Source organism: Topomyia yanbarensis, chromosome 3 (assembly GCF_030247195.1).
Source record: "Topomyia yanbarensis strain Yona2022 chromosome 3, ASM3024719v1, whole genome shotgun sequence".
Taxonomy (NCBI): Eukaryota; Metazoa; Arthropoda; class Insecta; order Diptera; family Culicidae; genus Topomyia; species Topomyia yanbarensis.
In genome coordinates this window covers 53956043-53982481 of record NC_080672.1, presented here as the reverse complement: position 1 = coordinate 53982481, position 26439 = coordinate 53956043, and the positions used below count along the sequence as shown (strand labels likewise).

Genomic DNA, 26439 nt, shown 5'->3' with positions numbered 1-26439 from the left:
TTGTATAATTATTTCACGCTTTATTACTGTGGGTTTCTTAAATACTGCATAGTAAGAGATTATAAAAACATTGCGACACTAGGTATCTTCAAACGACAGATCAACGTACTGAATGGAGTCTTGGCTTTCCTGGTTGACATCCAGGTCATCTAGAGTGATGTTTTCCTCGAGGCTGCGGCTGTCCGGGGCTGTAGCAAAATTCACCGTACGTGACCTGCAGAGAATGACAAACGGTTTGGTGGGCAGTGTTCGGGATGATCTATTTTGATTTTTTGTGGTTTGCGTTTATGTGTGAGTATATGAACACTAAGCGATCACCAATTGGACCTATCAATGTCCGGTAGTATGCTGACTGGGGCAAGAGTGGATGTTACCATATGAGATCTTGGGAATTGATCAAATAATGATTACATCATAGGAGAGTGGAAAAAAGGGAAACATTTTGCATTAGTTCGATCATGAATGAATCAATGGGGTGAAATGTCTTGGCAGGATAGTTACCTTTGCGTTGACCAATGATTGATCGGTTCTTGTGGATGTGGTTGTGGTTGTGGCGGCGGTGGCTGCTGCTGCTGCTGGTGATGATGGTGTGAAGCTCCCGCACCAGAAAGAGTTGAATCGGCATTTCTGTAAAATATAAATATTTAATATGGCTTTGAACACTATCTGCCACTATTGAGGATTTGTTTTGAATTGTAACTACGATTGAATTTTTAGTTTAGTTTGCTAATGGAATAGAAACTAGAAACCATTCAAGGTTCCAATATGACTAAGAACTTTAGTCCCCATCAAAAAATGGGAAAGTAGAGAGCCTGCTTTGTTTCATTAATAATTTCTGTTATCCTTTACTTTATTATTCTGATCAGAATAATGAGTAAATTTCATGTCATTGGGAGGATTTTCCAAATGTTTTTGGCTAGCTGAAGTTGGAACAAGTTTAGCTCTATTTAATTACTATGAAAAATATTGAAATGATAGTTACCTTTGAATGGTCCAATGGCTCGTTGGTTCTGGTGGCGGCGCCTGCGGCTGTATTTGTTGTTGATGATGATGATGGTGCTGGGCTCCCATGCGGGACAGAGTGGAATCGGCATTCCTGGAATAAAGAATAGCCCCAGGAATTATGATAACAAAATATGCAAAATAACTCTATTGAGTTCCATCTACTCTGAAAATTCCGCGACAATACCTGGACATTGCTAGAGTACTAAACTGATTTTTTTTTAAATTTTTCGACTGATATGTTGCGACCACAACACAGGCAAATTTTTATTCGCTATTTTCAAGACTCCAAAAAGAGCCATATTTAGGCCTAACGTTCATGTACAAAATTATATAAGCCATTTATTCATTTGCAAAAATAAATCTGTGTTTAAGAAACCGCAACTGGAAGGCCCTTTCTAACAGCATTTTCATTCAGTATACCTCGAAAAGTGGAGAACTCCCTTAAGTTACTACTGTAATTTTTAATTGAGTTCGCTCGTTTTCCCACCAGGTAAATAAACTTTAAGGCACGTTCAAGTCCCTCAAAATGATTGCCGAAAAATGCCGTTTTAAAAACCATAACAGGATACTTAGCTTACCTTTGAGTAGACCAATGACTTGAAGTTTCCTGTGGCAGTTGCTGTTGCTGCTGGAGTTGCAGGTGACGATGGTGAAGGACTCTCGAATCGGAAAGGTTAGTATCGACGATTCTGAAATGGATAACAGGGCACAATACATGCTTTAGTAAAATGGAATTAACCTTTTAGTTTCATCTGCAGAGTTACACATATTCGAAATTCATTGAATGAACACCCATCATATTCGCGAGCAATTGTCGCAAGTACGTAGCCGGAAAAAAATTTCGGAGGGGCCCAAAAGTTTAGAAGGAAACCATCGTTTTTTCAAAGCATATGCCAGAAAGAATGTTTCGATGTGTATGTGTTAACCTTCTTAAACTTACTGGCCGGCAGCGGTATTATGATAAAAAAATTCTGCATATGGTACAATCACCCCATGCGCATGCATGCAATCAATTCAATCTCGGGATGTAGTAGGTGTTAGCTGTACCAACTTTCCAATGGCCCATTTCAGAATTACAGAGATCTAGCCGTACATTCTGAGGCCATTTTCCCGTCGGTAAGCCCAACTCAGTTATAATACGGGTACCATTATTATACCAGTATTATAATCAAACTTTCTATTCCTTGGCACGAATGTGTGCGCAAGGAAATGACGCGTATTAAGTCTAGCATATAATTTTGTTTAGCTGTTAATATTAAATCAAGGCACGCATAAGGCAAAAAACTGAGGCACCTAACAAATCTATGCATTAAACCATGCATTAATTTATCAGGCATCTCATCCTCCCACCTCACACATACCTTCATTTAATATTAACAATGGCTGCTTTTCCGGTAAATCTTGTTAAATATTTTTGATTAATCTAGAATGTACAGTTGTTTCCAACGAATTACTCTGAGAAAAGCCTATTCGAATTAGGATTGTTTATTTGAATTAGGATTTATCTGATACGACTCGTGAGTATATTAAAACTCATTTTTTTCAATCTGTCTTATATCACGGGATGTAATAAGTGAAATTTCTTGGAGAAAGATATTAAAAGCAGTACATGTTAGTTTTACATACTTGGTTCCCGTATATTGATTATAATTATGTTACATATTTTTGTGTTGAAACCCTAAGATTGACGTTGTATAGCTATAAACTACAATAAAAGGCGCATCTAAATACCGTAAACCGGGGTGACTTTGATCATCGGGGTGACTTTGATCACTCGAAACTTTTTTCGTAGATCGCTTATTAAACCAGAATAGTCTACCGAATCATTTTAATTTGAAATGATTTTACTCTAAACTTATAAAATACTGATTTGCTACACTTTTTAAGTAAATTGTTCGGTTTTTGGGTATAAAAACTACAAAAAACCGAAATTTGACTTTACCTTATTGTTACCTAGCTTCGCAAAGTGTCTATTTTTTATAAAACAAATAAATCTCAGATTTGAGCAAAAGTAATAAATTACAAGTGAGTTGTTAATTTTCTTTAGATTGGGATATGTCAAATTTAGTTTTAAGAGTTTGTTTATTTTAAATACATTTTTTTTTGTAAAACTGGTTGGCAATTATTTCAAATTATTTCAAGCTAAAATTCACAACATTTTTTTATTGTTCAATATTCTAACGTGTTAAAATGGATGAAACTTTTTGTACATTGATAAAGCACTGAAATAAAACAATTTCAGCAGTTTTAAAGGTTTTCAGAATCTTTTATTCTAGTTGGACACAAATTATACGAATTTTGGTTACTCGAATTTTAAGTACATTGAAATCCTTTGTATAATACCAATTAACATCTATTTAACAATGAGTATCTTTCCAGAATTAGTTTAAATAAACATTTGAATGAAAAACATTGACATCAATAACTTGATGTGGGTGCATGTTATCAAAGTCACCCCGGAACACGAAAACGGACTTCAACTTGAAATCATTTTTGAAAAATTAGCTGTAAGCGGACAATTTTTGGTGAAACCATCCAATCTTGTTCACCATACATCAGTACATGGTTTAAAAATATTAAACTTGAAAAAAATGTGTTGCGTCTCAAAATATGTAATGATTACTTCGAAAAGTGATCAATGTCACCCTGGCTTACGGTACTCTAATTACATCACTTGTTCGAGAGATCTTGTGTGACTATCCCTGGCTGCTATTCCGTTATCGATCTGGACTAGCTGAAGTTGCACGGGGAATCAGTAGATACTTATGTTTGGGAGTAGCGAAACATCTTTCAATGTGCATCTCCTGGTAATCCTAAAGTGTTTATTGATCAACACCGGTGCCGGCCAGGCCCAAACTGACGTCGCAGAAGGAAAGGGATGGGATGGTAGTCCGATACTTTTAGAGGCCGTTTATACTACTGCGTCTTCCACAAGTATTGCAGTATCACAAGAGGAGGATATTTATTAGTAAGTATAGAAGTTGGATTCTACTTCTTCATTATCGACGCCAGAGAGGTGACTCCACTATCTGAACTAGATATCGATCCATCAACTCATGGACCGCGGACCCACGGCTTTACTTCTCTTCCGAAGGAAGACGTGAGTACAGATTTTTTCACTTCAGAAAAATCTCAACGACCTCGGTTGGAATTGAACCCAGACCAACTAGAATGAGTGGCGGTCACGCTTACTACTCAATCACCGGCGCCGACAGAACATTTTACAGCCATAATAAAACTAAAAATAACTAGTAGAAGTGATTTAATTTGATTTAGATTATGGGGGGGGGTTAATCAGGGCTATTTTTATGAGTAGTATTGGATAGTGTTGGGTATTTCTTAACGAGAGTATGTAGATATTGAACAACTAAAACTAAAAAAGACAGTGGCAAATAAGTTTTGGGAAGATATTCAGAAGGAGGGCGGGAATTCCTACATCTGGGTATCAGAAACAAGAGAGACAGGGTGGACAAAGCTGACAGGGTGGAGAATGATATCATTTGTCAGTTCCCGGCAGCAGGAGATTCAACGGTAAGCATTCGAACGGTTTTCATCAGGAAGCATCATGTACTGGGATACCGAGCGGTCTTCCTCGAGCCGGCAGTCCAGACGTTTGCGTAGCACGGCTCAGATGCGGATCGGCAACACACCGCGTTGCTCATGTGTTGTTTATACTTTAAGTCCCGTTGGTTGGCTCAGTCGACAGAGATGTTTCGTGTCAGCTCGAAGTCGCATCAAACCATCGTTGGTGTACGGTACAGGCGGAAAACGGCACTTCTGAGAATGTTAAGAAAAATAATAGGGGCAGTTAAATCTGTATATTGACGGTTTTTAGAGAGCTGTATGCGAGGGGCATATAAAGGAGATCAAGGCTTGCTAGTACATCTCGAATCGAGACATTGGGTGATCTTCCTCGTGCCCGACGGGTATCCAATAGTTGAGATCTGGCAGAACAATACTCGGCACATGCCCAGTAGGGTGTCCCAAAATGGCATCATGTTAAAAAAGTCATCGGGCTCACTTCTTTAATGAAAGGTTAGGGTATTGGGATCACTTTCTTCTTCGGAGTGAATTTACTAAAGTGCTTCCTACTGGTAGCGAATTTTGATTTTTTGAAAAATGGGCCGATTTTGGGTAAAATTTCAAATGTGTGCCTCTTGAAGTGCTCCTGAACGACCTTAAATTTTTTTCAGCATTTTTTTTTATTTTCTGAATGTCCTAATGGAGAAGTTTGGTTAGTTAGTTAGTACAAATTTTGAGTTATAAGAGCTGCAGAGCCATTTAAACTTAGTAAAAAGTGAAATTTTTGTTGCTTTTCAGTTTTTTTTCTTCAAAACTGGGTATCTACAAAATTTTAAAAGTAAAGAAAACACTTTATATAGTTGAGCCAAATACAGGGGCGTAATTTTGCTGAAGAAAGTATATAGCTACGGCCAATGGGGTATGAGTTATTTAAGTTTTTGTTAAATAACCTTTTGACATTTTATGATATTCATCAAAAATAACTCTGTTCTACAAAATAAAACAACTAGAGTGTGCTTAGTCCGCATATTATTTTTAGGAAAATAGAAGGAAAATGATGAAAAATGGCGTTTTTCGCTTGTCTCTAGCACATTAGAATCGGTTTTTATGAGCATATGACGATTTTTTTAAATTATTTTGTATACTAATAGCAACCTAGCGGGTTTGAAAATCAGTGAAATTTAACAAATATGTCGAGTTAATGGCAAGTTATGGCGTATATTTGAAGGCTGAATTGATTGGCGTATTCAAATTTGGTATATAAGGTCTTATTTCTATGTTAGGAACTTTAAAGTGGAGAAAAATGCAGGAGAGTGAGGTGAGTGTTGAAAAACTGATATTTACTGTCACAGATCACATAATTCCAAAATAGTCGAATTTGGGGCAAATATCATCGAAAAAGTTTTACAACAGAATACAGCGCATCTTCTGACACAATTATTTTGTTGAAGATGCCTCCTAGAACTAATTATGGAGAATTTACTCTTCAAAAAATAATTAGAGTCTTGGCGTCGTTGGCAAAGTTATCATTATTTTTATAATTTAAGTTACAAAAAAATCATCAGATGCTCATTAAACCTTGTCCTGACATACTAAAAACGTACAAAAAACGTCATTTTTCATCATTTTCCTTCTATTTTCCGAAAAACAATGTGTGGTTAAAGCACATTTGAACTGATTTATTTTTTGGAACCGCATTATTTTTGATGAATTGCTAAAAATGTCAAACAAAAACTTAAATAACTCATACCCCATTAGCCGTAACTATACACTTTCTTCAGATAAATTACGCCCCTGTATTTGGCTCAACTATATAAAGTGTTTTCTATACTTTTAAAATTTTGTAGATACCCAGTTTTGAAGAAAAAATACTGAAAAACACCAAAAATTTCACTTTTTACTAAGTTTTAATGGCTCTGCCGCTCTTATAATTCAAGATTTGTACAAACTAACTAACCAAACTTCTCCATTGGGATCTACAGAAAAATAAAAAAATGCTGAAAAAATCTAAGACAGTTCGGGACCACTTCAACAGGCATAAATTTGAAATTTTATCCAAATTCGGCCCATTTTTCAAAACATCAAATTTCGCCACTAGTAGGAAGCGCTTTATCAGATTCACTCCGAAGAAGAAAGTGGTCCTAATACACTAACCTTTCATTTAAGAAGTGAGCCCAATGACTTTTTTAACATGATGTCATTTTGGGACACCCTAATGCCCAGACGATATGTTCGCTATCGTGAGAACCGTTGCCACAAGCGCAGATACCACTGTTTGGGAGCCCATAACGTCGGAGATGAGCGTCGAGCGTGTAGTGATTGGACATGAGACATCGCACGAATAAAATTCTGACCCATATCCATTATGTAATATACTTTCTAGGTTTCATTGAAGGGAGATTCTCGATTGAGCTGAGGCTACCCGAGACAATAAAGTAATGATCGGTGGGCAACGTATCAATAATCCCAAGGGTATACTGAATAGCAGCAAGTTTTGCGACGTAAACTGAAGCAGGATCATTGAGATTCAATGAGGTGGTGAGGTTTTGATTGAGTGGAGCCGTTGAGGCTTGACCCGTCGGTGTAAAACATCTTGTTACAGTCGACTTCGAACTTTACTATGAAAGAAGTTTGGGATCACTTGCGGACGTATGTGATCCGGGCTTACACGAATCTCGTTTTTCATGGATGTGTCGAAGAATATTGTTAAATCGGAAGCATGAGGGTGATTGACACGGTTGGGATAATATGAAGAAGGATTGATATTTTGTGCCATGTAATCGAGGTACAAGGACATAAAATATTGAGCTTGACAAGCATCTCGAAATTTTCAATTACCAACGGGTTCAAGATATCGCATCGGATGAGCAATCGATATGAGAGGTTCCAAAATCGATTTTTCAGCGGAAGGACGCTCGCCAGCACTTCTAGACTCATCGTAGGAGCCGAGTGCATGTAACCCAAAGTAACACGCAAACAACAATAATGGATTTGCTCAAGTTGGATGAAATGTATGTTCGCAGCGGAGCGGAAACAGAAACTCCCATATTCCATCACCGACAATATCGTTGTTCGGGCACCCAGGAAACATGATCGTCAATATTATGCACGTAAAAGTTGTAGAGGTGAGGGCTAAGACATGTGGACTGGTGAAGATCCTGATCATTCTCAGCGGTAGAACTCGATTCCAATAAACGGACGAAGCGAATAAGGCACAAACAGCGAAACAAAAGACGGACGGACGGATAAGGTATAAAACACAAAGTACGATCGATCGACCACCGCCGGCGGTGACTGAACTAGACTGTCGTGAATTTTATTTGGCGCATTTTATCACAGATAATACATGTACAACGACGGGGGCAAATGCACAGATTGCGCTCTGTCGCAACAGACCCATTTAGATAATTCGTGATGTCGATGAATCACCATGCGTAAAATGCATGTGTTTTTCAGACAACTAATTTAGCAAAAAAATTGTTCAAAGTTGTTAAAAAACTATGCAGGCGCAACTTATCGGAAAGTGTGTTGAAAGCAACTGATTCAAAAGCCTCCTTAATATGCATAGAAAATTGATGCCATTTGCTCTTTACGAGCATAAGCCATTTGCATTACTGCTATCAACTACGCGAAACAGCCGTTCGTCCCTTTGCCTTTGCAAAATCCAAACTGTGTATCTGACAGTAAGCCAATTGCTTCGACCCAGTTATGTGGCGGAATAGTATAATTTTTCTGCGTACAGGGCAGCATTACAATCGGTCGATACGAATTGTGGTCGGATGCCGATTTTCCTGGTTTTTGGATGGCGATGACCTTCACTTGCCTCCAGTCATGAGGGACAATGTTACACTCAAGAAACTCATTAAATAAATCCAACAAGCGTCCCTTGGCAGAGTCCGACTGATTCTTCAACAAGTTGAATTTGATTCTGTGTGGTCCGGGAGTTTTATAGTTACATGATAAAAGAGCAAGTGAAAGACTGTTTCGTGAAAGGTGTTTCGTTCGCGTTATCGTGAGAGGACGCGGCGCGGTAGATTTTCTGTGCCGGGAGGAATCCGGACAAACCTTCTTGGCGAAATCAACCTCATGCCGTACCGTGAAAGTTAAAGTCTCGTAATACTAGTCGCGGTGTTATGTAGTCGTCGGTGCCCAATCGCGGTGCTAGGGGGAATACATAAGGAAGCAATGCAAAGATCTATACTTTCGGTTGTTATTTGCAAGCGACAATTTTAATGTCTGGTATCGATGGAAGGTTAATTCTGTAGAATGAATAGAACTTTTTGATACCCAAAACAACTCTTCCGTATGGGGTTATCTCAATCCAAGCGAATAAGATTAAAATCGTCGAAAATTGGGTTTATATCGGAAGTTGACCAATTTTCACATAATGCGAATGAATCGCATCTAAAGCTATTTATTAAAAATTTGAAAGAATCTATTTTTGGGATGATACGTCTGGAATTCCACTGTAGAACAATGATCCGAGACCTCGTTAGATGAGTTAGCCATCGAAGGATACAATCGCTGAAGGTTCGCAGTCAACTGATTTAAAAATGTTCTTACTGTAGGTAGAAGAGCTAACAACAGACTTTTATTAGGATCTTGTATTATCCAGCCCACAATGTCCGAGAGTTTGATAATTCCAGTGCCGCGATTATTCTCGAACTGAAACAGAGGAACACTTGGGGTGTGTGACCTTTACAAGAAAGTTTGGGAGAGGAAATGTTCCTCCTCTTTCTATAACTTCTAGGCATCCTAGTAGATGTTCTTATGGGTCATCATCCTCGCCCTTGTTAGAATGCAAGAGAACATAGAGGTTTATTGAGGATGGTGGCGTAGCTTTCTTTAGCATTTCTGTGAAAGAACGTTTGGAACGCCCCGCAAGGAAACGTTTCGGTTTATCTCCGCGTAATTTGTACACGGGACATGCCGAGATATCATGCAGACTCTCTGAACAGTAAGGACACTTCTCAGCATCTAGATGATTCTCACCGCATTTTCCACAACGGGGCCTAGCAATAGGTGGGTGTGGGAGCCAATTGTTTATATTTTGTGCAATTTATGACTCACGAAACAAATAGACGGACAAGCAGACGAACCTTGTGCAAGAAGATGTAGTTGCATAAAGTGGTTCGAGTGAAGGTGACCCGATAAGAGTTTGATTGGGCGGTATGTTTTCGAGCCATATTCCGCGTTTAACAGTGAATTCAAACATTTGCAATCCAGAATTTTCACCGGCTGAAGCAAGCGGTCTCTAAAACAACCAACAGATCCTCACATGTCAAACTCTCATCGCTGACAACGCCTTCCGTCTCTACCCTTACCGCTGGAGTATATACATTATAACACCGCGTGAAGTGCTCACAGCAAGCAATATTGCTTTGAGTTGCCTAGCAAAACCCTCATCGTGTTCGAACGGAGATAATCCAAAATTATCTTACCCATCGTACGGGTATATTATCAGAATTAAAAATCGGATATGCTACTCATTAAAGCAGGCTGTGAGACGCCTGAGGGCCAATCTAATCCTATATAATATTTTACCTCTGATCTTCCGACCTCCAGACTGAAAAAAAATCATTTTTCTGCGATAATACCAGCATCCCCGCTTCAAGTAATTTGCAGTCGACTGCAACGAAGTTTGAATATTTTCAAAGATTACCTGAACAAGTGGAACATTTCTACTAATGTGGATAAACACAATTAATAGTTTTTCAGCATAAGAAAAAAAAATTCTTTTCTTAAATCGTATACTAATCATATTATTAAATTTAAAGATTAGAATTGAAGGTGTTCAGATTAAGTTCAATAATTGGGTTTGATTTACGATCAAGAGCTTACTTTCAAGGGTAACATTAAAGGAATCCAAGCAAAATACACCAATATACAAATGTTTATACCCTCTAGAAAACAGGAATTCTAGGCTCTGCCCAAAGAACAATCCATTAATTTACAAACAAATGTTTTAAGCGGCTATCCTATATGCGGTTTCTATTTGGGCAAGTTGCTGTGCTTAAAAAAACTACTGTTAAGGTTATCATAGAACAAGCTTTCAATATTCAACACATCAAATTCAGATTCTTAAGCAAAATATTTTTTGTTACGAATTTGTCTGAAACTTTTCCGAAAATACTAACATTCGATTTCTTCAGAAGAAAACGATATTGTTTTTTTTAGTTTCATAAGTTTGAAGGGAATATTTTCATGAACAATGTTTCCAAAGACTGTGAATATAATCGATGGTTTCCGCTTCGTCTGATGAATTATACACTACTGTCACTGGACGCAAAATTACTCACATATGTCAACAAGCAACAGTATTCTGCAGAATTAAATGCTACTTTTCATTTCTCATCAAAGAGCGGTGGTATCTAGTCTACTTGTATAAACTTACCCGTAGTAATTACTGTTGGTGTGCTGCAATTTGCTCGAAAGCAGCTCCAACCGCCGATAGGTGGTGGACATCATCAACGATACGGGCGTCGCGATAGCCCACAGAAACAGACAGACGAACGATGCGAACCATAGCCCATTCATTGGATCCATAATGTGATGACAAAATAGCATTCTTGCAGCATCAAAAATATCGAACAACGGTCTACAGCTAGCGCACTTGTCACTCAAGATTACACTGGAATGATTCCGATAGGCCTCGAAATGGCTCCTCAGGCGACCCCGGAACAGATCACTCTTGTTGTGACACACCGCAGCTGCTTCGACGTCCAAGTAAGACTGCGCGTTTCGAAGATGGGTCAAACTTTTGTTCAGCTGTGTAGCCCATGGGTGGATTTGCAACTCTAGTGCCGTCAGATGGTACACGATATCACCACGTAGCTGTTCCAATGGGTGCAGCAGTGATCCTTGCAGTCGCTTCGCTCGGCTTCCCAAAGTTGCCATTCGAGAAGAAGTGGCTACATCCTGTATTTGAGCAGAAACCCGTTGCAACTGATCGATGAACGTTACAACGTCTTTATCCGGTGAAAGCTGGGTCAAATCCGTCCGGAATGCAGCCAAGTTCACGTCCGAGTCATTCAACATATCTTCCAGTACCGCTTGAATATGAACAGTGAATTTGATGAAAGGAGCTTCCGAAGCGGTTAGTTGTTCGATTGCATTATCCAGATAAGGACTGCTGTTGTAGTCCATGATGGATGAAACATTGATCAAACCTTCCAGCTGAAAGGTTGAAAATGCACCTCGGTTCCGTTCGCACTCGTTTATTACACTAGCCAACGGAATATTCACCGAGAGAGTTCTATTGGGATCGGCTACTTTCAATAGTTTTTCTATGATCCCATTCGGTGGTTCTGCTGAATAAATCATTCCTGGCTTATCTAACAATTTACTCAGAACGGTATAGTCCGGAATATCGTAAAGTGGATGACATATGAAAACGTGGCCGTGAGCACCTAGCAGCATTTCAACCATGGCGAATCCAGAAAGAGCAATACTACACATAGAAATGATGACTGCTCCAACAACAAGGGTTATTCCTGCTTTATTATCAGAGTGACAACATCCGCAACTTAAGGCTCCTAATAGAAGAAAAGTGATCAACAATGTACAGATGGTTGCTGTTAGTCCAGTCCACCACAGAATTTCACCAATGTCCCGATAATAGTCAAATAGAGAATCCGAGAAATTAGCAGTCTTCGATACCTCTCCTACCAAGTTATTGATTGTGTTCGATAGGGCATTGGTCGAGGAAAACGTTGCATTACCCAGTTCCTCTAAATGATTGTTGATATGCTCCCTCGCTACGTTCGTACTGTTCTTCAGCTCCATTCGATAGTTTCTAAAAATTGATCTGGCAACAGTCAACTCTTGGGTTAACAGTTTCATTGTACTGTTTTTGCCTGCTTCACCCATCGACATTAGTTTCGCCAATACCGGATCATTCTGTATCTTTCGAAGCCGCTCTATCTGTCCAGATTCCTCGAAGCTCTTGATCTTCAGTGTATCGCACAGCGGTCGATCTCGATAGCTGCACTGCCGTTGCAGAACGGAAAGTTGAATCTGTAGTTCATCCAACCGATACTCCGCCTCGTAAGATATTTTGGCCGCTCTAGCTAAACTTTCCTGAAGAAGAAATATCCTTCTTGATAGGTTGTTGCTGCCTGGAAAAAGCGAACTATAATGATACGATCATTATTTATTGCTTTCAAACATACTTGTACTGATGTCCATAATAGCTTCGAAGATTATCTCTATCCCGGTAAAAAGTGACAGCTGATTTTGAATCGGTTCTCCTAGCAGCTTGTCGATATCCTCCAGATCGCTTTTGATTCTATCAACAGTCGTCGACAAACCTTCGAAAATCACGAACGATATCTGTTGCTCAGCATCACGAAGAAACGTTTCTACGTCCGTCAGCGACGATCGCACTACCAACGGAGTTTGGTCGATCGCCGATGCGATCTGCTCGTTCGTTACGAACATGACGATTACTCCAGCTCTACAAAAAATAATATTTGAATTTGCATTCTGAGAGGAGCCCTTTCAAACTTACATCAATAGGAGGATTATAATTTGTAGCGTTAGGCTGAGTACTCTCCGTCGGCACTTCAGCGATTCCTCCAGCGATAACTCCTCGGCTTGAATGATTGCATCTACCGTAGGTCCGGAATTTAAATCGTCCTCCGCTGTTTTCGAGCAACCCCACGCGATAGTGTAGCACAGCGGGATGAGTGAAATCAGGAAAAATATTGCTATCAGACAGATGTACCCGGACTCGACCTTGAGGGCCTGCAAAGAGATGTCACCCATTACAGATGTGTCATTCTGCTTAAAAAAAGAGACCCGCTTACCTCCATGATGAGTTGCAAGAACGAAACCCGCGTATGGAAGGCATCCCGCAAGAGCTCTAGAAAACAATAAGCTTTAATCGACCTTTTGGAAGCGTACGTCCTAGTACCTTATCGAGTGTAACATGTCGGACTTACCTACTGGTAGATCGTACGGTGTGATATATGACAGGAATGTTGACAGATACGAGAAACCAAAACTGCCCCGAGTGATGCCAAGTGTTGGGATTATGTAAGCATCGGAAGCGGTAGGCTCCGGGAAATCCTGAGGAACGGTTGGTGATTCCTGGTTTAATAATGATGGAGTTATGATCAGCGAATTGTCAAAGATCTTAGCGCTTACCATATTCTAGATACAGTTTTGTTTTCGTGATTTTATCCGTCCTGTAGCGGGATGTATAATTTTCATCGTTGTTTCTGTTTTATGTGCATACCAGGGGCCGCTACTGAAAGATCGAAGTAGACATCGCTTGAGTATAGACGTAATTTTTTCTCGCTGTCTGATTTCCCTAAAACGTATTATATTTGTTTGTTAGGAGTTGAAAGTGTGTCCGTAATGTTTGATTTCCGATTTGCGAAGAATTCGTGTTTCTTAGCGAAAAATGTGCGTGTTTTGCAAGGAAAATAAATAAAAATGTGTCGCTCATTGGATAGGCTCCCTATCAGCTTAAAGTTTTTTAATAAACGGCGGTATTTTTGAAGATTTTGCGATCATCCTGCTTCCAAAGTTAGCTTCAGCCATCTCTAGCATGTCTCTAGGCACCGGTGGTCCTTCGGAAGTAGGTACGGCTCTAGTTGCCTAACTCAACAAGGAATAGTGTAACCACAGATAACAGACGTTTAGGCTCGATTTGAATCGTGTGTAAATACCCGCTACTGAGATTCCGAATAAATCAGACGTCTGAAACACGTTTGGCAAACGTTTGTAGATGGCGCAATGATCGATGCAATGCAGTTAGAGTGCAGCTGTCAAACACGTATAGTAAACAGTTGCGCAGATGGCAATAGTGAAACACGGATTTCCAACGTTTATCAATTTGAAAGTTTACACAGGTTTTTGAAGAAATTTTGTTCTAGCCTAAACGTCTGTTATCTGTGGTGTAACTGAGACACACATCAAAACTGTGTTGAGGAGATAAAAAGGAGAAGGATACCACATCGAAGTCGGATAGTATTGAAGACATTAGATACCGGTGAGCTCGTTCTAATTATGTTTTATTTCAATTCTTTAATATTTTTGCAAAGGGTGATACTTCCTCCTTTATAACATTTTCGTAGGATTTTCATTTTTTTTTGTTCTCGGAGCTACTTGGGAGTTTTTTGGTTTTTATTTTTAGTACTAAATAACCGATTTCGCCAATTTTATTTATCGTTATTTCAGAGAGCGAGTGAAGGCGCTATAACCTTGGCTCATTAGCCATGACAGCGTTAATAGACTCTGCCCCATCCCTGGAACCTAGGACCAAAGTAGTGACATTAACCCTCTTAGCCACGTCTCACCCAACGATTTATCAAAACACCACCCCATCAAATTGAAACGGTTGGTATGGTTGTCCACGTTTCATCCTTATTCAAGGTTCAAAATAATTCGTTGATAAAATCATTCATTAAATCATCTTAATTTTGTACGCTACGCAGTTGGCCTGGCCGCTTTAATGATTGTTTCACATATCATATGAGCTTTAGCTTGAGCTTGTGCGACCATCCCTTGCTGCTACTCCGTTATTGATCTGAACTAGCTGAAGTTGCACAGAGAGTAAGTAGATAATTATGCTTGGGAGTAGCGAAACATCTTTCAATGTGCAACTCCTGGTAATCCTAAAGTATTGATCAATACAGGCGCCGGCCAGGCCCGAACGTAGATCGCGGAAGGAAAGGGAAGGAATGGTTAGTCCGGCTAGAGGCCGGACTGCGCACACCACAAGTATCACAGGAGGAAGACATTTTTGTTAGCAAGAGTATAGAAATTGGATCACTTCTTCTTTACCGACGCCAGAGAGGTGACTTCACTATCCGGACTAGATATCGATCCACCAAACTCATAGACCGGGGACCAACGGCGTTACTTCCCTTCCGAAGGAAGACGTGACCACAGATTTTTTCACCTCAGAAAAATCTCAACGATCTCGGCTGGAATTGAACCCAGGCAAATTGGAATGAGTGGCGGTCACGCTTACCACTCAACCACCGGCGCCGTCTTGATTGTGTCACATAGCATATGTGCCACAAACTTTAATATTGACAAGACAAATTGTAAGCGAACGTCTGCAATTTTCTAGGATCCGTTTTATGTATCGGCTGTGTATGTGTAGACTAGACTAGACTAGACTAGACTAGACTAGACACATCAGGAGTCGTTACTGAAAGAACTCATTCAGACTCGGTGAATCTATCGCTGCAGTGAATTTTTCTCTTATTGCATCCAAGTTTGAATTATATCGGACGCCTAGATCGCCAGCTGATCCACCTCTTCTGGAGTCTCTCCAAGTACAGCAGAGCCGTGTTAAGACCACTCGGGTCCCCTGGAAAACATTAAACTGAATGAGGTTTGAACAGATGTATACCCATGCAACATATGTAACAAGTCTAAGAAAACTTTTTTACCTATTTGGTTGAATATCGGTTGTAGAAAAGTATAAAAGCATTTTTCAGACCATGGATTGTTGCTAATACACCACAAACAAGTTTGTTGCTGTTAATCGAACCGTAAAACGTGGTTTTGTTGACTAGAAGAATTATTTTAGAATTAACAACACCAGCTCTAAATGATACTTAGTAGGTGGAGCCTATTATGTTTGATTACTGTTTGTTGAATGTAAATCAATACTACAGTGTAAAGCAGCTGTCAGCGTTTGTTTTCAATAAGTATCATATAAAGAACAAAATACTACAAAACTTGTGAAATACTTGCCGACACTTTAACAACACAAATTTGCAACGACGAGAAAGCGTCATCGATGCATCATTATTCGTTATTTTTCTTCGTTCAACGAATCAGCCACAACGACAAGGTGGCCGTGGTTCTTTTATAAATTATCATATTCGTATTGCATACTGGTAGGCGCAACCAAAAACTGCGTCATTTGACTGGAGTGCTCTAATTGTAATATTTTCATCCATTTCAGATTTTATTTGAGAGCGCATTGAAAATATAAACAAAAAATTTAAAAATTCACAGTAAATCTAGACGCGCCGAAAAATAACAACGTATTATTCCAACACCGAAAATATTCCAAACATAATTCAACATAATTTGAAACTAAGTGGCAAAATTGATTTACAATCTACCACGTTTGTTCTAGATTATCATGACATATTACGAATAGACTTTGCCTTCGGGCTTTTTTGGTGATGAGACAGTTAAGAATGTGTTCACCGCAGCTGGATTATTATACATGATTTGGTTTTATTATTAGTTGCTAAAAAATTTTCAATGCAAAATATGTTGCTTGGGTAGTAGGATGACCAAAAAATAATCCACCGCTTATACCGCTGAGTGCGGCACCGTTAAAATAAGCATCTCCGGTATATATTGACTCTATAGAAGTTCGCTTTCATGAGTTATCATCACGCACCCCTGACATTGCGATTAAAAATCCATGTCAAGATGCGGAGAAAGGGATTTCGTCACAGTTGATGCTTGAAGGAACTTCTTCCCGGGTGTTTCAAATGGTGTTCGTGTGGTGAATGCAACCGATCAAACCAATCCCTTCATACATGACCATTATATGCAGATCACCCGAAAATGGAACTTTTTATCAGAGAAAGTCGGTCGCGCATCCCAGACAGATTCCTACGTGTCAATTCTGTAATGAGACACTACACCATGGAAAACCTTCCGTAGAAACAGCTAAGGAAAGTCCGTCTATTTTTGCATCGTAAAAAGTACCGCCAACTTGTCCCGCGTTCAGTACCGCCAACTTACCCCACCCGCATATTTTATAAAAAACTGTTCAAAAAATAACATTTATTCGTGGAAAGATGTAATATCTATACAGATACGGCTTTTTTCACGCACTAACGAAAAATAGAATCATTAGAGAAGTAGATTGAAAATTACCCTAAATAACGCAAACTGTTTAAAATTTAGGAAATCTTCTTGGTATGCTCGAAAACACAATATCGCCCACAACTTCCACAAAACAAACTGTTTTGCAAGAAAAACACACTGCATAATAGGTTTCACATAACTTGAGGTACATAACGAGAGGCAGCGCTATATGTCTAAAAGGAATGGAGAAAAAGGGGTTTCGACAACAGCCAACTAGCCCCGGAATCTCCTAACGATGACACTATTGATGTGAACAATAACGCGAGAGAAGGTAGACCAATTGATCTGCAGTGCAGTGGGTGGAACCACGCAGCTTTACCACCAAGAAAGAAGATCTCAACACGCAGCAGTAAACTGCGTCAATAAGACCCAACAACGGCAGTGAGATGTAATTTTGCTTCCTTCTTTTTTAATTTTGTGAAAACTTAGGACCCACGGCTCGGTTTTACTAAGGGGCCGTTCATATACCACGTGGACAAAAAACCTTCGTTTTTGACCCCCTCCGTGGACAAGCGAGGACAATTCCTGAACCCCTACCCCCTCCCTACGATGTCCACGTGGACTTTCCAAAAAAAAAAATCGAGTAGTTTTTAACCAGTCAATTAGTCTTTTGTGAAATTAACATGGAATATGTCATTTACGAACAACATTATGATCTTTTATATTTTCTTTTGAAAGATTCATCATAATAACACAAAAGTGAAGTAGGGTGGATGTACTAATAGTCGCATACTTATAAGGAAAACCTTTGCTAAAAAATCGATGAATAGACCTATGGATGATGTTAATACACTAATCGAAAGCTTTCAATCCCTACTTCATAGAAAAAAAATATAAAGATGGTTTAATAATCAAATTATGTATTCAAAACCGCTTGTGCCACTATAGGAACACATGTATCAATAGTGGTGCAATCGCTAATTTCGGTTCCTATTGTTGCAAATCCCATTGATTTCTTATGGGACTTGCAACTATAGGTACATTAGGTCAACTATAGGTGCAAGGGAGCTCAAAATTCGAAGAAAATCAATTTTTTCAATGGTTGTTTGAAAAAATTTCAAGGATAACAGTTTAATTGGTGCATAATTTTAGTGCGATGAATCAATAAAAAAATATTTCCCTCTCCTAGGTTGACGGGTTTGACGGTACTGCAAATATCTTCAAGCATATTTGAGCAGACAACTACTTTCAGATGGTTATTGCATTACGCCTCGATAGTGGTGCATTGAGGAGACCAAGAGGGCTTATGGGCCTTTTTTATTTTTTGTGTTATTTCATATTCTGCACCAGCCCAAACTAACAGTCACACTGGCGTGGCCGATTGGCGGATCGCCGTGGATTGACTTTTTCTGTGGGCTGTGTTTGCAGACATTGTTCAACAGCTTAACGGCTGTCTTTTTGAGCACGGTTCGCAGTGGGAGTCATTGTGTGTCGATTTATTCGCCGACCTCGTCAACGTGCACAGGCGCATTAAAAAAAATTAAAGTTGAAGCCTATTAGTTGTGTTGTGTTGTGTTGTAATAATTGTAGTTTTTAGTACTAGTGTGAAATTATTATGTGCTAGTCGTATGTCTATCTGTGTATGTGTTCGACTGAGTATTTGTGGCATATGGGTCAGGGAATGGATGCAGAACTGGCTTATATGATAGAATAGTGGGTAATCCTTCTTGGGATCACTTTTTACCGGTGTTCAATTCGTGCATTCGATTCGATACATTCGGATTTGATAAAGGTACGATTAATTTACCGACGCACGTCAATCATTCATTCCCGGTCAGCATAGCATGAGAAACTTCTAACGGAATGCAATTGTCGTTTTCTGGCATTTAGACGATTGCAAGTAGTTTTATTGCATGTTACATGTGTATTGTTCAATTAATACTCAATAACAATACTAATTCTTCTCCGTGGGCTTGGCGGTGGACTCCAGACTGCAAATTTTTATTCTTAGGGATTTGTAGCTTGGAGACCTTGGATTCTGTTGGTCCCTAGAATTTAATAGCAACACAGCGCGTGATTCAGTTGGTGGATAGAAGCGAAGGAATACCCTGACGACTGAAAGATTGAATTATTTTTGCTATCTATTCAACTAGATCCAGACCGATGCAGTATCCTATAGTTGATGGTTATTTACATATAATCAAAATTAAATATCATTCAATTTGCACAATGCATTAAAACTTAAGGCAATTAGCCAAAGTACTCGAATCATACCAATTTAAACCCAAATCTAAATTCAATCATTCAATTGCACAATGTATTGAATTTAAAATTTAAGTGAACTATCCAAAGTATTGGGATCATATCAAGTCAAATGTTTAAAATGTGCCTAGTAATTTTGAAGAACCATCATCGACGCGAAACAGACCGTCAAATAAAGTGGCTATGTTCCCAAATATAAGCAACTTAGAATACGTCCCTCCCGTTCTTTTATTATACCTTATTTGTCTGTTTTTGTTTTTCTTCTATTAGTTTGCTTTTCCACTACTCATGTAAACCAAAAAAATCAGTCAATTTATACGCTTCCACTTAATGTCTTCATTTTTTTCTTCATTTAATTCGGCGTGTTCTTTTTCCTTTTACCACTATATCTTAATTTAGATTCATTATAACACTCACTAACACAATCAATTGCATATTCTCTCATGCACTCATAATATCTCATTCAAAACGTGCAAACACCGCTAGCCTTCGCGATAACACAAACCGGGTCAAAAACGCGAACATGCAATTGTAATCATCAACACATACTCGCGATCTCGCCAACAACTCACCGTTCGCGCGATCATGAGTCGGTCACGTTAGGATGTCCTTGCCCTCGTTCTTAATAGCCTAGATTCATGTCTTCAGTTGGACCAATGAAAAATGAGGTTCATATTCATTAGACAATACATTCCATGGAAACGTGACAGGGAACTCTAGTGTTATGGGGGAATTATCTTCTAGTACCTGAACCGTACACTAAAAACTAAGCAACAAACTCACGGTCCGCGCGAATATGCATATGGCCACACAGTTACAAAATCGAATTTATACACGCGAAATCGCATACGTTCTGGCGTACGCGACAAACACGTGCACATACAAGCGCTTGAGCTTTTCGCGATCTTCCACGCACATCTACGGTTGCGTTCTCACAAACTTGATAAAACCACGGGATAAAATGAACTTTTTAACACTTATAAATTGGCATCACCAAATCACAAAATACATAAATTACCTATCAAACTTTATGGAGAAATATATTTTATCTATTTCTGAACAGCCAGCAGTAGTACTGTTCAACGCACCTTTTCATCACATTCTGCAGCGCAATTATTCGTCAAGTATACATCAATCCATTAACCCTACCCCAACCCACACACTGTTCCTCTCCCTTGGCGTTTTGGTGGTACGCGTAGACTATTCTGCCATTACCCCTCCTAGCATCGGCCTTGGACTGACTTGCGCTCTCATTGCCCCACCAAACGCTGCAAAATGAAAATGAAATGAATCGATAAAAAAATATTTGTTGATGGTTGGTACCCTAGTTAGGCGTACAATCCACTACTGCAACTATTGGTATACCTCAACTATAGGAGCACTCACCCTAACCTTAAGGGGTTATATACAATGTTGTGGCGAAAAAGTGAGCTAAGTTCGTAATTTTTTTAAAGTGTTTTATTCAAAGCTTATTTGAAAAAGCGAAAGACAGTTCGTTGGTAGTATTATCGAAGATAGAAAAACCAAATTGAATTAAAAAAATGTTCAAGATTGCCGGAGTTATGGCCCATCCCCCGAAGCGTGTTTTAGGCAGAGGTTTGCGGTAAACGCTCTCCAAGCCGAACCACTAAACCGATTTCCAAAAACTAAAAAGATTAATGAAGAAAAATGTATTGTGGTGTACTTGAACGGATCGGTTTTCCAACAGAAATTTTTTTTTCTTGCAAAAAAACATGTTGACCAAAAAATTGAGTTTTTCGGTGTTCCAAATTTTAAACAAAAATTCATTACAAAGTATCGAAAAAAATTTGATAAAAAAGGAATCATTCAAGTACACGAGAGTGTAAATACAAACAATGAAGATCGGATGAATAATTTTTGAGATATCACGTTCACCGCAACGATACTTTTCAAAACATTTCATTCCGAGATAATTGCGTTTAAAATTTTGTGTTATCTTCATTTGCAGCTCGCTACAAATGGTTGTAATTTGAAATCTAGTGCTCCGATCTGGATTAAATTTCGCACCGATTTTTTCAAAAGCATGTACTTTCAGAATATTCAATAAAAATTTTCCGATTTTTTGAGTTTCAACCTTGTATATAACCCCTTAAATTCTTAAATTGGCTTAAATTGGCTCGTAATTACAACCACAAGGTTTCAAATCAAAAATTTGTGTGATTTGACCAAGATACAGAAGATTGAATGACAGACAGAAAAGTTTTTTTGATAGTTCCCATCGATTTTTCAATTTTCACACATGCAGGCTCACTCATACACTCTGCTATTATAAGTACGTTGACTATTTCAAAATATTAAAAAATGGAGGTAATCGCTCTCACCAATGACGATACAAATTTAATTCAATATCTTATAAAAGACAAAAATATAATGAAAAATCTATGTGGAGCTCTTTAAATGTTGCACATTTTTGGGATGATTTGAAGGAAAACAAAAAACGCGTATGCAAATGACACAAAATTTTTTTTACGATTTAAGAAAAAAATATAAGTATGAGTTTACGTCGACTATTTCTGTAGTACCACTCCCTTTCCCCATGGACAAGCATGGATTCTTCGTTACCCTCCCCCAAATTGTCCACGTGGTATATGGATAGCCCCTAACGCGTTGAGCCGTGTCAAAAAAGTACAAGAAGGAGTTATAAATCATAGTATGTGAGCACTCGCATGCAGTAGGACGCCTTTTGCACAGGCAGTTTTCTGCTATACATTTTAATTGAAAATCCACCTTGCAGTGAGATAAATCATTTCTTACACATATCACTGTTGGACAATTCATTAGTTTACTGTACTCATGTGAAGTAGTCACCCAACTAGAGGTGTGATGAGCCCAGTTTTTAGTCATGTATGAATAAAACCTCAAAGAAAGTGAAAAAAATTAAGAATCTCAATAAAACGAATGAAATTAAACGAATAAAGACGGCAAAAAAATTAAAATGAGTAGAATGATGAGATGATTAAAATCAAATTAAAAAAAAACAAGTAAACTATATTAGTTCAGATAATTGAATGAAAAATAAGACAAAGAATAAAAAATACTAAACTAACAGAATAAATTAAATTGTGTCAAATTAACAAATTGGATGAAATGAATAAAAGAAACGACTGAGCAAAAAGAAAAGTTATAAATATTAATTAAGTGAAAAAACAGATGAGTAAAATGAATTAGACGAAAGTTAACGAAATGGATGAAATTAATAAATAAACAATGTTTTAAAAAATAAACAAGATGAATAAAATGAATAGAGTAACAAAATGAATAGAAAAGTTGGATTTGAATGTTTAGTGTTCTATTCGTCAGCAACTGACTCCAACTTTCTGCCAGTTAGACATTCTGTTCAAACTAACACCAAAATTGGCACCAGTTAGACACTAAATTCAAACAGTTCACACACTATGTGTTAACGCCTAAATCAGCAGTCTGGTTCCGTGTGATGTCTCGGTTAGCCAATCCTAGAAGCTCTGGGTCGATGGCAAGTTTAGGGAAACGAACTTTCTATTGGAATGAGAGACAAACGCCGTGGGTATGCAACATTTTTCCCAATATATTTAAAAGTTTTGAGTTCATTAGACTAAATTAATTTATGTCAAATTGATAATTCGGATGAAATAATTAAAATGAATGAATGAAGACATTTAGTAAGGATATTAAAATGAAGAAATTTAATAAAATATACAAACTGGAAAAATGAATGAATTGCATAAATTGAAAACTGAATGAAATAAGTTAAGGGGATACATATGTTAGTTCAGGTTCTTAAGAATGTTATCTCAAGTGTTTATAGAGATCGGATCAGTGGACGCAAAGTAATAGCGTTTTTCATCTTACTCCCTTAAGGAGGCGTGGTTTATACTTAAAACTTCAAACGCGATTATCTCGAAATCATGTTTTCCCAAAACCGTCTTTGAGGTGACTACAGTTGCCGAAAAAGTTTTCAACCGATCTCAAAACTTTTTTTTATCTCAACCGTTCTCAAAACTATTTTTCGTAATTTAACCGTTTGTATATATCCATCAGAATTTTCGCAAAAATGTTATGAATTTTTCTATATTTTTCATGTGAAAATAGTGTTTTTTTTAGGTCTCCGTTTTCAAAAAGAAGAATTTTTTTAATGAATCGTTCAAGGACACCGACGTACATATACTAATGAGAAATGCAAAAATGTGGCAGTCCAAAAAAGCAAATTTTTATCATTTTTTTTTTTGAGCTTGCCTCAAATCGGGACGTTTTATGCATTTTAAAGACATTTGGCATAAAAATTACAAATTAGATTTTGAAATTTTCTTTTACTCCTCCCTTTGAACATTTTTCAGTTCTTGCTTATATGGAACCAAGAATCAATCTAGACTGGCAAATCCAAGTAATGTTGCACCCATTTAATAAATCTTCCAGAGTGAGCCACTCGGTGGAATCATCAGATGTCATCCCGGAGCCGATAACACCGTTCGTGTGGTCACGCTACAAGCTGTTGCAGCCATGTAAGTTGTGAACCCCGTGGCCAGAATTGCTATGCTATCGACACCACCGGAAACTCAACGAGTCGATTGAGAGTTGTCATTGAGGTAGAGCAACCCGGAAGGGGAAAAAATTGCTTGATGCGCACCTGTGCATTGCATCAGAGGTAATTGCAATTCCAATTCGCTAACCCTAATCAATCGATCTACCTGATCTTTGTTTCTCGGTCGATGGCGATGAACTCCAAGGATAATGGTTGCCAGTCACATGATTTGTGCTGAACAGGAATAACCGTTCCAGTGCAAAACATCCGCAATCTCAAGGTTCACATTTCCGAGTACCAGAGTACCGCTGTCTTCGGAATGTTCGGCACGTGGGCTATTTTGAATATACTTCACACTGGACTTATAAATATTGAATTACGTAAAAGTCTAAAACATATTCAATTGAAAAAACCTAACAAAATTCTAGTGAATCTAGAAATCAGTTACATTTAGTTCGGCGGTGAACTTCCGTGAGCCGTTTAGCTCCCGTTTCTGTGAGCCATTTAGCTCCCAGCTTTGCAGCGATCTACTCGGATTGTCTCTGGCGGTGAATCTACCCTACTGGAATGCTGCTTCCACAATAAAGAATATATGAGGGATTGTGAGATGTGCCGGAAAGGTAGATCTCATTGTCGCCCAGACCATTATGGGAGCACTTGAGGAAGAGGGTGCATAAACTGTCTAAACTTTTTTACATAACCCTATAAAACATAAAACTTGACATTCCAAAATGCATTTTTCTTAAAAATGTGTTTTAGTTTAATCCTTCGACCGCTGATTAACCCGTTATTTTTCTTCTTTTCAGATTGTTTAAAAATCGAAAATCGGTTGTAAGATGCCAACGTAACTAATTTGTTAACTAAGAATAAAACATCAAAACGTACACCAAAATCGCGATTCAGCTCCTTAAATCATGTTTCTTAGTGCGAAAATCCGATGCGACCTCAAGGATACAAGATCCCGAACAAGCACAAAGGCATTAGAAAAATTGTGACTAACTTTTTGACGCCATTAAATTTTTGGTTGTTTTAGCCAAATTGATGAAATGTGTTGCAAAATACTTGTAGTGCGACAAAGAGTTCATTGTAATGAACTCATTGTAGCACCTCAAGAATAAACGTTTAACGAGTAGACATTTAAGAAACGCTTTTTCTCCAACCACTTATCTTCTTTTATCCCATAATCCTGCACGATATAGTGCAAATAGTGGAAAGTCCCATGCTCCCAGTTGAATGCACTCTTTGTATATGTGGCCTATACATCATTGCACCCATTACAAAATAACCACAATGACGTGTAAATGAAGTTGGACATGGACACCAAATAATGAGCACCATCACAGACATTCTTCACTTGCTTCATTCGCATGGCGTCCTGTTAAAGCACATTTTAATGCTCCAATGCTCCAATGCTTCTATGAGTCGTACCATTAGGAAGAGACACAGGAGCTGCCCTACATATATAAAGCAGAACAAAACATAAACTGGCTAATCCTTCAGCATTATAACAACCACGCATTCACGACCCATCGGGCAAGAACTCAAAGAGTCCAACATGATACCCTTCGGTAGCTATAGCATTTCCTGGTCACCTCTTCTCCGGATCAGTCAAAAAACGTTCAGTGTCATGGCACATTGAATTTCATCCATGTCAACCATCCTGTCCATAAATTCCAATCAGTTTCGTAAGACTAGGGCATTAGACACTCAAAAGAAACGATGGACGCAGACTATGTATGAGGTCATAGGCATTCGATGACTTCCCCAGGGGAAACCAACTAAAACCACAAATCTGATGCTGCTTTGCGTATAACCCCGCAAAAGGTGAAAAACGTGCGTGCCCTATCCGCTATGCTTGACCACGTGTTCGTTTTGCAGTGAACGACCTGGCTGTCGGCCAATCCTCCTACATATGGTTAGCTCCAATAACTCTCCCGCCACATATTAATTCAATTACCGTAGTAATATTAGATATCGATTTTGCAACGCGACACAATTTTACATTAAAAGTACTTTTCCTTTCGTTACTTGTCTGGTTAAATTGTGTTCAGGTAACCAGCTAGGATCTTTTCTTACACATCTATTCGATGAGTCAGGAACAAGCGATGATATGCAGCGAGTCTGGTCCTAAACTTTATTCGCGGTGGTTCCTTTCCAAAAATCACAGTCAGGTTAATCCAATTTGGCACTTTCCCGGCACCACTGGGACTGGTTCTTGTGTTCGATTTCAAACAACCGCACTCGCGAAAAGCTAACGAAACACTGAACCGGGTTTTCCAAACGCGGAACTGGAGCTTGAAATGATGCCTTCGGGAAATGTGGCGATATCGAGGGAA

At 38.6% G+C, this 26439-nt stretch overlaps 1 protein-coding gene across 3 annotated transcripts; it reads right to left on the bottom strand.

Annotated features, from left to right (window-relative positions):
- On the bottom strand, window positions 1–26439 carry LOC131689350 (prominin-1). 3 transcript variants are annotated; one of them, XM_058974377.1, is made up of 11 exons: window positions 26180–26437; window positions 13675–13777; window positions 13470–13617; window positions 13335–13405; window positions 13037–13272; window positions 12699–12982; window positions 10922–12644; window positions 1584–1694; window positions 983–1096; window positions 502–627; window positions 1–214 (listed from the first exon to the last, which is right to left on the bottom strand). In XM_058974377.1, the coding sequence occupies exons 2-11, from the start codon at window positions 13675–13677 to the stop codon at window positions 79–81; spliced, it is 2952 nt and encodes a 983-aa protein (XP_058830360.1). In that variant the 5' UTR covers window positions 13678–13777; window positions 26180–26437; the 3' UTR covers window positions 1–78. The 3 variants fall into 3 exon arrangements, with proteins under 3 accessions (XP_058830360.1, XP_058830362.1, XP_058830363.1); XM_058974379.1 differs by having other exon boundaries at window positions 13335–13390; XM_058974380.1 differs by lacking the exon at window positions 1–214 and adding an exon at window positions 221–384 and having other exon boundaries at window positions 26180–26439.